Source organism: Rhamphochromis longiceps, linkage group LG8 (assembly GCF_057381845.1).
Source record: "Rhamphochromis longiceps isolate RC_006_pf linkage group LG8, R_longiceps_female_GT1.1, whole genome shotgun sequence".
Taxonomy (NCBI): domain Eukaryota; kingdom Metazoa; phylum Chordata; class Actinopteri; order Cichliformes; family Cichlidae; genus Rhamphochromis; species Rhamphochromis longiceps.
Genome location: NC_140564.1, coordinates 29,631,518 through 29,644,609, shown reverse-complemented (window position 1 = coordinate 29,644,609; position 13,092 = coordinate 29,631,518). Strand labels below are relative to the sequence as shown.

General features: G+C 40.0%; 1 protein-coding gene across 2 annotated transcripts in view; it reads right to left on the bottom strand.

Annotated features, from left to right (window-relative positions):
• Positions 1-13,092, bottom strand: part of LOC146663983 (ankyrin-3-like) — a 137,778-nt gene that overhangs the window by 66,176 nt on the left and 58,510 nt on the right. For both annotated transcript variants that reach the window (XM_085416951.1, XM_085416952.1), the window contains 6 exons: positions 10,357-10,455; positions 8,101-8,199; positions 7,521-7,619; positions 7,230-7,427; positions 5,113-5,211; positions 4,707-4,805 (listed from right to left, as the gene is read on the bottom strand). In XM_085416951.1, the coding sequence (XP_085273077.1) occupies positions 4,707-4,805; positions 5,113-5,211; positions 7,230-7,427; positions 7,521-7,619; positions 8,101-8,199; positions 10,357-10,455 (693 nt within the window). The remainder of the gene's footprint in view (positions 1-4,706; positions 4,806-5,112; positions 5,212-7,229; positions 7,428-7,520; positions 7,620-8,100; positions 8,200-10,356; positions 10,456-13,092) is intronic.

Sequence of the window (13,092 nt, the reverse complement as noted above, 5' to 3'; positions counted from 1 at the left end):
ATTTGCACTTGTTGGGATTAAAAGCCACTGTTCTGAAGGAACCGAACAGTGAGGCTGAAGTAGCAGCAGACGGTAAGAAGAACGCTGACGCTTACGCTGAGTTAATCCAATTTTTGGACGATAAAAGCCTCTCACTGATTATGAGAGATGCCCCTGATAATGGGAGAAGAGCATTAGAAATATTGAGGGACTACTACGCTGGAAAGGGGAAGCCCCGAATCATCAACCTGTACACCACGCTATCATCGCTTCAGAAAAAGAGGGAAGAGACTGTCACAGACTATGTCATCAGAGCAGAGGCCGCCATTACAGCACTGCGCAATGCGGGTGAGACTTTAGGTGATGGATTATTGATTGCTATGGTTTTAAAAGGTCTACCTGAAAGTTTTAAGCCATTTGCAATACACGTTACTCACGATAAAGACGATATGACATTTGCTGAGTTCAAAACAAAGCTACGGAGTTTCGAAGACACTGAAAAGTCAAGCGCATCCGAGTGTAGCGACAACGTAATGAAAACAGGAGGAAGAACCGGGCGTGAGCACACGAGATCCAGCGCACAATGCAGATACAAGAGCGATGTGGACATTGTGTGTTTCAAGTGTGGACTAAAAGGCCACCGAGCAAAAGTGTGCAGACGGAGGACGTGGTGCAGTCATTGCAAAAGCAGCACACACAGTGATACCACATGTAGACATAAAGACAAACAAGATGGCGCGCGGAAGGTCGCAGATGAGAGCGGCAACGGATCCAAAGCAGAAACGCCAGATTATGCCTTCAGGATTAAGGGCGTAGACATCAAAGTCCAGCAGTCAGCGTACAGCATTGAGGAGAAAGGCCTGTTGGTGGACACTGGGGCTACCTCACACATCATTAACAGCATCGCCAAGTTCAAGAGCTTCGACGACGCGTTCACACCGGAGTCACACAGCGTAGAACTGGCAGACGGTACCCAGTGCAGAGGCGTCGCCCAACAGAGGGGGGACGCAGAGGTGTTCCTGATTGACAATACAGGCCAGCGACGCAAAGCAACGCTGAAAGATGCGCTGTTTATTCCATCATACCCCCAGAACATATTCTCTGTAAAGTCAGCCACTGCATTAGGAGCAACAGTCACCTTTAAACAAGGGCAGGACACGTTGACCCACAAAGACGGTACTAACTTTAACATTCATGTGTATGGCAAGTTGTACTATTTGCAGACTGAAGTTGAGGGTAATGATAAGTGTAACACCTGTCATGACATACAGGCATGGCATGAGATATTAGGTCATTGCAACTATGAAGATGTAGTAAGATTGCAAGGTGTGGTTAACGGTATGCAGATTAAGGGGAGAACCGATAGACCTGAAAAGGAATGTGAAGTGTGTATCCAGGGAAAGTTTGCACAAACCCGAAACAGAGATCCGGATACAAGAGCAAAGGCTCCTTTACAAATGGTACACACAGATTTAGCAGGTCCGATAGCCACTGAATCTATTGATGGGTACAAATATGTGCAGTCATTCACTGATGATTATTCAAACTCAGTGTTTGTATATTTCCTGAAGACGAAAACTGATACAGTGCAGGCAGCAGAGAAATTTCTAGCGGATGTTGCACCATATGGCAACGTAAAATGCATTAGATCAGACAATGGGACAGAGTTCACATGCAGAGATTTCCAAACCCTGTTAAGGAAAAATGGCATTAAGCATGAGACATCAGCCCCGTACTCACCCCATCAGAACGGTACAGCCGAGAGGGGGTGGCGTACTCTTTTCGAGATGGGCAAGTGCATGCTAATTGAGAGTCAGCTACCGAAATGCCTATGGAACTATGCCATTCAAACTGCTGCTGTAACACGGAACAGATGCTTTAATAAGCGAACAGGGAAAACACCCTACCAAATGCTGACAGGTAAAAAGCCAGACTTGTCAAAAATGCAGAAATTTGGGTCTGTGTGCTATGCATACAAACAGGACAAGGGGAAACTTGATTCAAAATGTGACCAAGGTTTCTTTGTAGGTTATGATAAGAACAGTCCCGCCTACTTAGTTTACCACCCTGAAACTGAGAAAGTTCAGAAACATAGACTTGTTAAGTTTGTGAGCAAAGTAAATGTAGAAAGACAAACACAGACAGATGAGGGAGACCTAAATGACGACTGTAGCAGAGTAAGACAGCCTATGGCTAACAGACCTTCAGAGAAAGGTGACAAGGACAATGAGGTTCCAGAACCTATTGTGACAGACACAAGTCCACAAAGTTGTATACCTGATGAGCGTGAACGAAAAGAGACAAATGTGACAAGTGATGGATTTGTCAACAAAAGGTATCCTCTTAGGGAGAGAAGAAAACCGGGACATTTAAATGACTTTGTAGCTGCCAACAGTGGCGGCGATGAGATCCACACTACCATAGACTACTGCTACAGGGCAGTGTGTGGTGTCCCAAACACATTTAAGGAAGCCATAGAATCAGCTAACTCAAAGAACTGGATCAAAGCCATGGATGAAGAAATTCACTCGTTACGGGAAAATGACACTTTTACCCTAACCACTTTGCCAAAGGGAAAGAAAACAGTGGGGGGGAAGTGGGTTTATTCCGTTAAGAGTGACATTGAGGGAAACGACCGATACAAGGCAAGGTTCGTAGCCAAAGGTTACAGCCAACAGTTGGGGATAGATTATGGAGAGACATTCTCACCAACAGCCAACTTAACCAGCATAAGAGTTTTGTTACAGAAAGCAGCGCAGGAGAGCCTGTTACTCCATCAAATGGATGTGAAGACAGCATATTTACACGCTCCCATTGATTATGAAATCTACATTGATCAGCCAGAAGGTTATGAAGAGGGAGAAGGGCTAGTCTGTAGATTACAAAAATCCTTGTATGGGTTAAAACAATCTGGTCGTAACTGGAATAGGATCTTGCATGAATACCTAACAGCGAACAGTTTCAGGCAAAACCCAGCAGACCCCTGTGTTTATACCAAAGAGACAAAAGATGGTAAGGTGATTATGATCATCTGGGTGGACGACCTGATAATTGCTGCTGGCAATGAAAAGGTAATGAAGGATGCGAAAGAAATGCTTTCAGTCAAATTTAAGATGAAAGACTTGGGCAGACTTAAGCATTTTCTGGGTATTGATTTCACTCAGTCTGATGGATGTGTAACAATGTCACAAGAAACCTATGTCAACAAGATACTGATGAGGTTTAACATGCAGAACTGTAAACCCAGAGGAACTCCCTGTGATCAGAAGTTGTTACACAGAAGGTGCTACTAAGATAAGAGATGTGAGGATGTATAGAGAGGCTGTAGGCAGTCTTATATACCTTGCATCAGGTACCCGTCCTGACCTGAGTTTTGTGGTAAGCAAGTTATCGCAACATTTCCATGAGCCTACAGAAGAACAGTGGGGAACTGTGAAACATGTGTTGAGATATCTCAAAGGGTCCAAAGATAAGAAGTTGTGTTTTAGAAGAAACACAGATGAAAATTTGGGTCTAGTGGCCTACAGTGATGCTGACTGGGCAGGTGACACTGCCGACAGACGCAGCACTACTGGTCACTGTGTACGTCTATGTAACAACAGTTCTTTAGTTTCATGGAAGACCAAGAAACAGCCCACTCTGGCGCTCTCTACCTGTGAAGCAGAGTATATGGCTCTGGCTTCCACAATGCAAGAGTGTATATATTTAGAACAGCTTTTGAAAGGTATAGATGACTACAGCTACACTCAAACAATAGTGTACGAGGACAACCAGGGAACAATTGCCCTGGCTAAAAACCCTGTGAGCCGACAGAGGTGCAAACATGTGGACATTAAATATCATTTTGTAAGGTCCATTGTAAATGAAGAGAAAATGTGTCTGTTATATTGCACCACTGAAGAAATGGTTGCAGATGTTATGACCAAACCTGTTTCTAAGCTAAAACTTGCTAAGTTTGCTAACGTTATGTTTGGTGCTTAAGAGAAAAAAAAAAGAGAGAGAGAAAAAAAAAAAAGGAAGTGTGGTAGAGATTGTACAACTGTTTATCGTTTATTGTACAACTCTTCTTTGATTCCAGCAACCTGAGTACAAGAGGGGGTGTTAAGATATTCATTGTGTGTACTCATGTTGTACAGTGTTTAACTGCATTATGGTTACTGTGGTTTAACAGAGACAGTATTTTAGTTGCCACCACAAGGAGGCACTGTTTCATTGTAAGAGCACGGATGCTGCGTCATCACGCCCCTAAGAAAAAAAAAAAGTATACCACAACGAAAATGGCACCCATGAGAAAAGTTTTGCCGCATGTTGATGAGGAATAAAGTTCCCAAAATATTAAGGACATTTTTTGCCTCCGTCGTCATTTTCCTTCGAGTTGATCGCTGTCGATGCTGCAATACTCAACAGGGGCCTAGCAAAAACAAGTTTGGGAACCACTGGTTTAAGCTTTATAAAGTTATGAGCTAATCATATGGTTTGTACAATTTTTGAAGATGCTGAGAACTAAATGAAATGAAGCAAAAAGATCTAAATTTTCATCTGTTATACAGTAAAGAGGAAATATTCAAATATTATGGTTAAAAATATATTATAAGCAAATATATTTCACTTTGCTTTCCCCCCGCCCGCCCACCCAGCACATGGAAGGAAAAGAAAAGGAAAGAATATCCTCTCACGCCCCCTGTCTTATCACACGGTAATGATGATGACGAACTTCCTGAACTCACCACATTGCTTGTGTTTGGTGAAGCCCCGTGGTTGATTAGCTGGTGGACGATGTTTTCATGTCCCATAAAAGCTGCAACGTGGATCGGCGTCAGACCGGACTAGAGATGGAAACGCAAAGAAGAGAGGAAAAGAAAAAAAGTCAATGAATTAAAGAAACACTAAAGAAGCACGAGAACATTTCTGTAGGTCATTAAATGCAAATGTGCAAACTTTTAAGAAAGTCAGTCTGCTATCAATCAACAGAAGACCAACTATTACAGTATTTCTTCTGAAATGTAGTGGATTACAGGTGTAGAGTAGCAGTAGAGGTAGAATTTCCCCACTCCAACAACTAAATTAACAAACTACACAAAAATAATTGATGTCTTAGTGCTTAAATGACACACACACTCCAGACACACTTACCTCTGTGACAGCCTGTATAGACGCTCCATGCTTCAGAAGCAGCTCCATCACCTTAAGTCTGTTTTTCTTGCAGGCAATGTGCAGGGGAGTGAAACCATTCTATGAAAGACAAAAAGAAATAAATAAAAGTATAAAAATAGTCCAAACAGTCTTTGTGTTTGGCTTTGTAGGACTTGCAGACAAATCTGGAACACCGAGTGGAAACTACAGCACAAAGGGGGGACTGTTTTTTCTTTTATCCCCTCTCTTTCTCTCCCTCTGCCTCTTAAAACCCTCTGCTTGCAAACCAGACAAGCATGTGTGGAAATAATCGAGTGGACTGTAAGCTATCAAAAAAAAAATAAAAACTCCTCTACACTGAAATAGATACTTTCCTTTACAACTCACTTTTCTCTCTCTCCTCACCCTCCTTCATCCCTCCCCTCCTTTACTCTCCTGACTTTGAGGTTTCAGGCTCAGTCCTATGACTTCATTTTCCTCTCCATGTCCTTTTCCCCGTCTTACTTATTCTCTCTGGTTATAAAGTCCCAGTGCTCTAACCACACCCAGACTGCTCCCATTGCAGAGCAGCAATGCTCGTCTTATGCCAAGACATCGGCTGGGATACTAAAGTCTTTTTAATTCTACTTGTTTCTTTGTGTTCCCCATCAAATGTTGCATCTCAGCCTTTTTTCTTTTTTGTTAGTGGAAAAAGGAAAGGTTCATTAAAAAAATGTAATAAAAGAAGAAAAAATGAGAGAAGGCAGAGAGGTACAACTTAAATAGACGAAAAAACATTTTTGGGTAGTTGTAAAGTGAAATGACTGAAATGTCACAACCCTGAGCAGCACAGCAGGTGCTCTAATACTTCATTTTCATCAGTTTTCTATGTCGCTGCATATTATGCAGATGCAGCGGTCAAGCAGCATTTTTACAGCACCAAACTTTGGCGCTAGAATAAAAACTCTTTAAACCTGAACCTTCAAATAAGCGCCCAAAAATTAAATTATTTTGAAAATGGAACATTTGAACCTTTTGACAAATTAAAAAAAAAAAAATTACATATCAATTTGCATATATGAGTTTTAATTTGTATCATGTTTACTATAGCAGCAATCAGATTTAGTTTATTGCTAAAACATGTATTGTGGAATTTATTTAGGGTTTCTGGGGAGAAAAATATTTTCACTGATGATGCAGGAGTCTCAAAACCTCACAAAAACTATATGTAGTAAATATAATACACTAGACGTTAAGTGGTTGAAATTGCAATACCTCAAATGGCCACTTGAGGCTCACTCCAAAAGCATGTCAATCCCCACAGACTATCATGTTAAAATGTAAAAACCTTCGAGCAGAAATAAACATTTACAAGTTTACAGTCCAGCTTTGTTCTGTGACACTGTAGGGGGGATTTTTTTTTCAAACTGAATTTAAAATGTTTTGAGGCTTACGCTTATTCATATTTTGTGGTGTGGTTGACAGATGCCTGCCAAGAGGCGGCTGTGGCTGTCTACTAGTTGTCACCTCAGCTGAGTTCGTAGTGCTGGTGCAGTCTGGAGCTCATCCAAGAATATTGTGCTCCAGTTTTGGGGAGTGCAAATTTGCTATTTATTAGCAAGATGCACTGATCAGATGGTATCTGTGGCTATGCAATCCACCAATAGAAAGTGAAGCCACGTTTGATTAACATGTTATCACATTGCTAACCAAGTTAGCTAGCAGTAGCTGGCAAGTTAGAACTTCACTACTTCTTCAAATATCCACCAAATTTTTAAGCTTAAGGTTTCAACGTGGGAGCCCACAGACAACTGCATGAGATCATGGAGCTTTTATCTGCAGCTAATAGCTTTGTCTACATTCAAATTAAATGCAATTGTCATTGAGATTGTCATTGCTAAAAAGAAGGCGCTCAAATATTCAGCAAAACTGTTGTTATACAGGAACAGGATTTCAATAAGAGTCACAACATGTCTTATCATTTTTAACTTTACATAAAAGAATTCCTGCTTCTCTTGATTAGCCCAAGCAACGAGATGCTCTGAGATGATGAGCCCTTTTAATTCCTCTCCATTATTTTGTACTTTTCATCAATTTTTATTTATTTTTATCACAATAAATAATTGAGATCCCCTCACCAGCGCCTTGGCGTTGGGATTGGCTTTCTTGTCCACGATGACCTTCGCCACCTTGTAGTGCCCACAGTGGGCAGCAACGTGCAGCGCCGTCAGGTAGTCGTTTGTCACGTCATCCACGGGCGCGTCGTGGTGCAGCAGCAGCTGAACACAGTTGAGGTGGTCGCCTTGCGTCGCCATGTGAAGAGGAGACAGACCGTTCTGGAAGGAAAAGAAGGAGAAAGATGTTCAGCGATGTGAAGTTAATACGGATGCAGTTTGCTAATGTGATTTTGTTGGCTTGTTCTTAAAAACCTTGGTCTTTGACAGTATTGGAGCTCCTCTGTTCAGCAGCATCTCCACTACTTGCTCATGGCCACTTCTGGCGCCACAGTGAAGAGGAGTTAGACCGTCCTGTGAAAACAAACACCTGCTGCTCAGCCGTGAACTTCATACCATCATCAACAAGCTCGTTGAGCAACAGACAAGATTTGACATGACACCGCAGGTGATGCTTAATCCTCGCACAGCTGTGGGTGGGATTAGATAATAATAATTTTAGGGTTTTTGGAAATCTCTCAGCTAAAAAATTATATGATGGACAAATGTAAAGCACCCTACACCTAGTGATTATGGATTTTATCCTCTCATTTTTAATTAATGTTTTTTACCCTTCCATTATATTCATTTCACATACCACCCTGTGTAAACAGCCTACGTATGGTTGTATGTTTACTTTATCGGGAGTTATGTTAGTTTGATGTAAAGCACTTCTAAATTATATTGAAATATTGAACGTCTATGAGCATTAAATACACGAATACACGTTTAAATATCAATATTTAAATCTAAACTGAACACTGCATCAAATAACATTGTGCGCATGTGATTGTACCTTGGTGCGTGCATCTATCTTGGCCCCTCTCTCCAGCAGCAGTCGCACCATGTTGCTGTTCCCACGTTTGGATGCTACGTGCAGCGGTGTTATGTCGTTCTGCAGGAAACAGAGATGCATTGTTTAGCTATTCAGACGAAGAGAAAAGAAAAATCAACATTTATTTCAGGAAAAGAGAAGGAGTACCACTGCTAATACGTCACTTTTAGGGAAAATTGGCTCTATTTGACAGTGCCAGAGGGAAATGGCTAAATACCCCCCTCTAGAGGACAGTGATCATTCCAGCCAGAGCGACCTTAGCTTTGAGGTTCTGTTCTAAAAATGCCAGAGACTTCTAATATCTCTATGTGTTCACCAGAGATTGTGTGTATTTCCAGTATGTGTTTGATATTTTGCCACCAAAGAACACAGTTTTCACAGTTATTTAAAAGGAAATGTTAGCTTTAATCTAGACTTTTCTCAGCATCAACACATTTCAGCCTTCTTATATCCGGTGTTTGAACAGGCCCTTACTGCCAGAGTCATCATCCACTGAATATTTATTTTAAGGTTGAGTAACTGGAGTTTCATCCAAATGTTACTCATGTAAGAGTAAATAAATATGCCAGGGTTCTACATTTTCAGTAGTGAGAGAGGCAAAATCGTGTGTGTGTGTGTGGGAGAGAGAGATGATATGTAAAGTACTAAACCTGGTCCAGGCTTTGAATGTGATTATTAAAATGATTCCTTGGCTTTGAAAACATCATGCAACATTTGAAGATTCTAACAAATATCTCTCAGCAGATTTCCTTAACTTTAAACATAATTAAATAGAAATAATGAACAAAATAAAGATGAACTGAACCTAATTTGACATTCAGAGCATGAATTTGGGCGTTTCAGAAACAATAAATGCAAGTGCGGTAGAGGAAAGGAACATCCCGCATTCAAAAAACACGATGAAGAGAGAACATCCTGATAAAACAGAATGCGGCACATTCACTGCTTTAGCTCAATATCTTGTTTTCATATTGTTAGCAGAAAAATCACAATTTAAATGTAATTACTGGCCCACCCCTACTGTGCATGGTTGCAGTGAGGGTTGAGTGTGAGGGTGTGGCTCAATGGTGTGTTTTTAATGGTTCTTGGGGAAAAAAATAAAGCTCTTTGTGGCACAAAGGAATCAGAGAGGCCGGCATGACTATTCTCTGTTTTGAGTAAAGTGATGCATTTATTGAATCTGGACAAAACACATCAAAAGACAAACACCTTTAATCCTAACTTGGAACATTAGAAGTTACTTGACTGACATTATAGACATGGAAAAGAAACAACTTCTATTCATGTTTTGTAATCTGTTCATGAGTGATGGGAAGGTGGAGCATGTGGTGTACATGTGGATTAATGCTCGTGTTGCCCAACTTCTCACCTATGGTGATGAAATGTGCATAGTTAGCAAAAAAATAAGGGTGCAAATATAAAAGGGTGGGCTCAGCTGCAGACATAGAGGAGCTCAGAGTAAAGCCACTGATCCTTCATGTGGAAAGAAGCCAACTGAGGTGATTCAGAAATCGACTGGGAGCTTCCCTTCTGGGTTTTCTGGGATGCCCAACTTGGAGGAGACCCTGGGACAGACCCAGATCATACTGGAGATTATTTATCTCATCATGTCTAGGAATGCCTTTGGATCTCCCTGTAGGAATTGGAAAGTCTGAAAAACCCAGCTTAGCCTGCTGACACTGCAACCCGACTTCAGATAAGCAGAAGATAATGTTTGAGTGGATTCTGTTATAGATTCATTTGCTCATGAATGTGCCCACTTTTAACATATATTTAGGGACGCATAACTGTAACATTTATGAATAAATCAAATAAATGGCACATTGGGTGAGAAAATTAGAAAAGAGGCCACTTTCCTGAGTAAATTATGGTATGAGACGTGTGTTTTAGGTTGTTTCCACATGGTAAGTGCTTATTTGGTCTAACACTTACACACTCACAAACCACCAGCTATCAAAATCCATAACTGCTGCATCCATTCCTACAGTCTGTGGGATCAGATAGAACGTGGACTGCATGTGCATGTTTCCTCCAGGAGAGTGACAAGTACAGCTGTGGAATTATATACACAGGCAAGCAAAAATTCCTGCACATCCTTCCCTGCATAAAGTAAAAGTTTTGGTATGAAGGTTTGCAGCAGCACTCTGCATGTAGATATGAGTGTGAGTGTGTGTGTGTGTGCAGGCGCGCTTGTCGCCTTTGAAGTGAAGGACCTACCCTCGCCTTGAAGTCCACAGCTGCCCCTCTGTTAAGCAGCAGTGTTGCTACGTTGATGTTGCCGTAGTGAGCCGCAATATGCAGAGGAGTGAACCCGCTCTGAGAGAGACGAGAGAAACAAGACACACAGGAAGAGAAACAATTAAAGAGGAAGGAAAAAGAAGTAGCAACTGTCTAATAATGAGCCATAAGCAAAGCATGATTGGACATTACATGTAAGAGCATCTTGCTAAAAGCAGACTAACAGAGCACAGCAGACCAGAGCTGAGCAGGAGTCAGACATGCTTTGAAAATTTCAGCATAAAAGGAGTGGACTTTCATAAGAAACACAAACTCCCTAGCCACTTTATTAGGCAAGCTGATAAAGTCCAACAGCACTACCAATTATTCTTATGACGGGCAATTGGCATTAATTTAACTGTTTGCTTAATGCTGGTTTTCTATTGGACAGATTGAAATTCAAATATAAATTTGTCCAATGCAAATTGCCACCTCAGTAACATCTCTGTTTCCACCTGACTGACAATGTCGATCAAAAGAGAATGCTAACATGTATGTTTATATTAAGGTTTGCAGATGTACCTAATAAAGTGGCCACTGACTGCATATTTCAACTTTTTTGCGAAATTATTGTGGTAAGTATACAGCATTTAACAATGTCTGACACAATACAAACAAAAATAAGAACCTACCAAATAAAACAAGCATGCAGATTAAAAAACAAATGCAAATACTTAGTGTCTCATTAAGCTTTTGCTTTCATTCCTAAAAAAAAACCTCCTTGCTATATGCTTTTATCTGACAGGAAGCAGCATGCAGGTGAGCATGCATCTATTTTAGTTGAGTTTGTAAGACTGCTTTTAAGAAACAGTGACTGAAAAGCCTAAACTATTGCCATTTCTTGAAGACTTTTAAGTTACCGGCTCACTGAACATGAACGGCTTAAAAAAAACAAAGAAATCATTCATTTAGTTTGATCATTCTTAGCTTATTTTCCCCCAAATTATTTGTTGCAGCAACAAGCAGTGCATGCCAAAAAATTTATGTTTCTATATCAAATAACAAATAAAAATATTGTAACTCAAGTGGGATCACAGTACAGAGAGATGCTACTGTGAAGGGAGAAAGACATGTCAACAACACAAGGATATTACACAACACACATAAATACAACTCTAAAAAGACAACAAGACTAGCTAATGCTTTTTTTTAATTTCAAAGTTCTTTTTGAGTTTTTGCTTTGCTAACTGATGTGGTTTCCAACACGTCATTTCACATGTCAGCTGGGTGCAATGGTCTGATAAACCAATGCCCATTACTGCTGGATACAGTTACATGTTACAAGCATGTAAGGGTTCAGGGCATTCACTTCTGTAAAATCACAATTCTTTGTATGAACAAAACCACTCAAACTAGCTATTTTCCCCATCTGTAATCCTTAAGCTACAGTATGATAAGCTGAAGTCAACTGAAGCTTGTCATTAGCTCCCCAGTTATTGCAAAATATCTTACTCTTGACAAGAAAATGAATAAAAAATATTACATAAATTGTAGTTACATTTAAAACTTTACATTGTAATTCTAAACATCATATTTTAGAATAAATGAGAATGTACCCAGTAATGAAGTCAAGATGAAGAGTATGCGAACACAGCAGTATTCACATGAACTGCCTACTGCTACTTTTTGCATGAGAAAAATCACATCAACAAAAGAATTTTCTTTGTTGATTTTATTTAATTTGAATAAAAATTAGGCTGTGCTGTAGCAGTTTATCTTCCTGATGACCACGATGATTTCATGCGTCCCATAAACTCTGGATTTATGGTAAAGATAAAGTTCTTTTTTTAAGTTATGCAAACTCAAATCTTACACCTTGATGCCTCTGCTGAGCTCTTTTTTCCCCCCTAATCCTGTGTTGGTACCCTGCTGGATTTCACTGATAGAAGCTCAATTAACTCCACCAAAGACATTTTAGTAATGGTTTGGTTTGTCTCTTTGTTTTCAGCATTACTCCAAAAGTTTTGGGCAGATTTGCAGTAAAACAACACAAAACACAATGGAAGTTGAATAAAAACAAAATAGAAGTAGGAAAAATACAGAAAAAACACAACAGAAATATTTTTGGGGGAGACATTAACGTGACAGAACAGCTCCTGAAATAAAGGAAACCGAAACACAATAAGGATTGCACTGGGAGACGCTTAAAAGAAGTGGAGGATTCATCTGTGTTGTGAGGACGAAAAAGATGCTAGCTAATGTGTACTTTAATTGCATAATTCATATAATGCACGTTCCCTATTCTATTTACTGTTAGTTTGTTATGAAGCTGTTCTGTCACATTAGTGTCTCCTCAGAAACTCTTCAGGATTGTTTTAAGGTTTTAGTTTTTTCCTGTTATAATAATTCAACTTTCATTGTGTTTTATTCAACTCCTGTTGTGATTTGTGCACTTTTGGAGCCTATTTCTAGTCTCTACTGTTTCCTTCGGTTGAAGTGCGTTTGACCTTTCAAAGCCACCATACCTTGGCACAACTTCGAAAAATTTTACTTTTGAATCCACATCTGGAATTTTTCATCTAGGAATTTTTTGAGGATCCTTTAGCCTTGTGAGACTGGGCAAAAAATTTGAGGCATTTTGCATTACACTTTTACAAATATAGGTTAAATGTATGTAATAATAATTTGGACACATGGTGTAGATGTTCCCAAGAACATTTTACACAGTAATCTAAA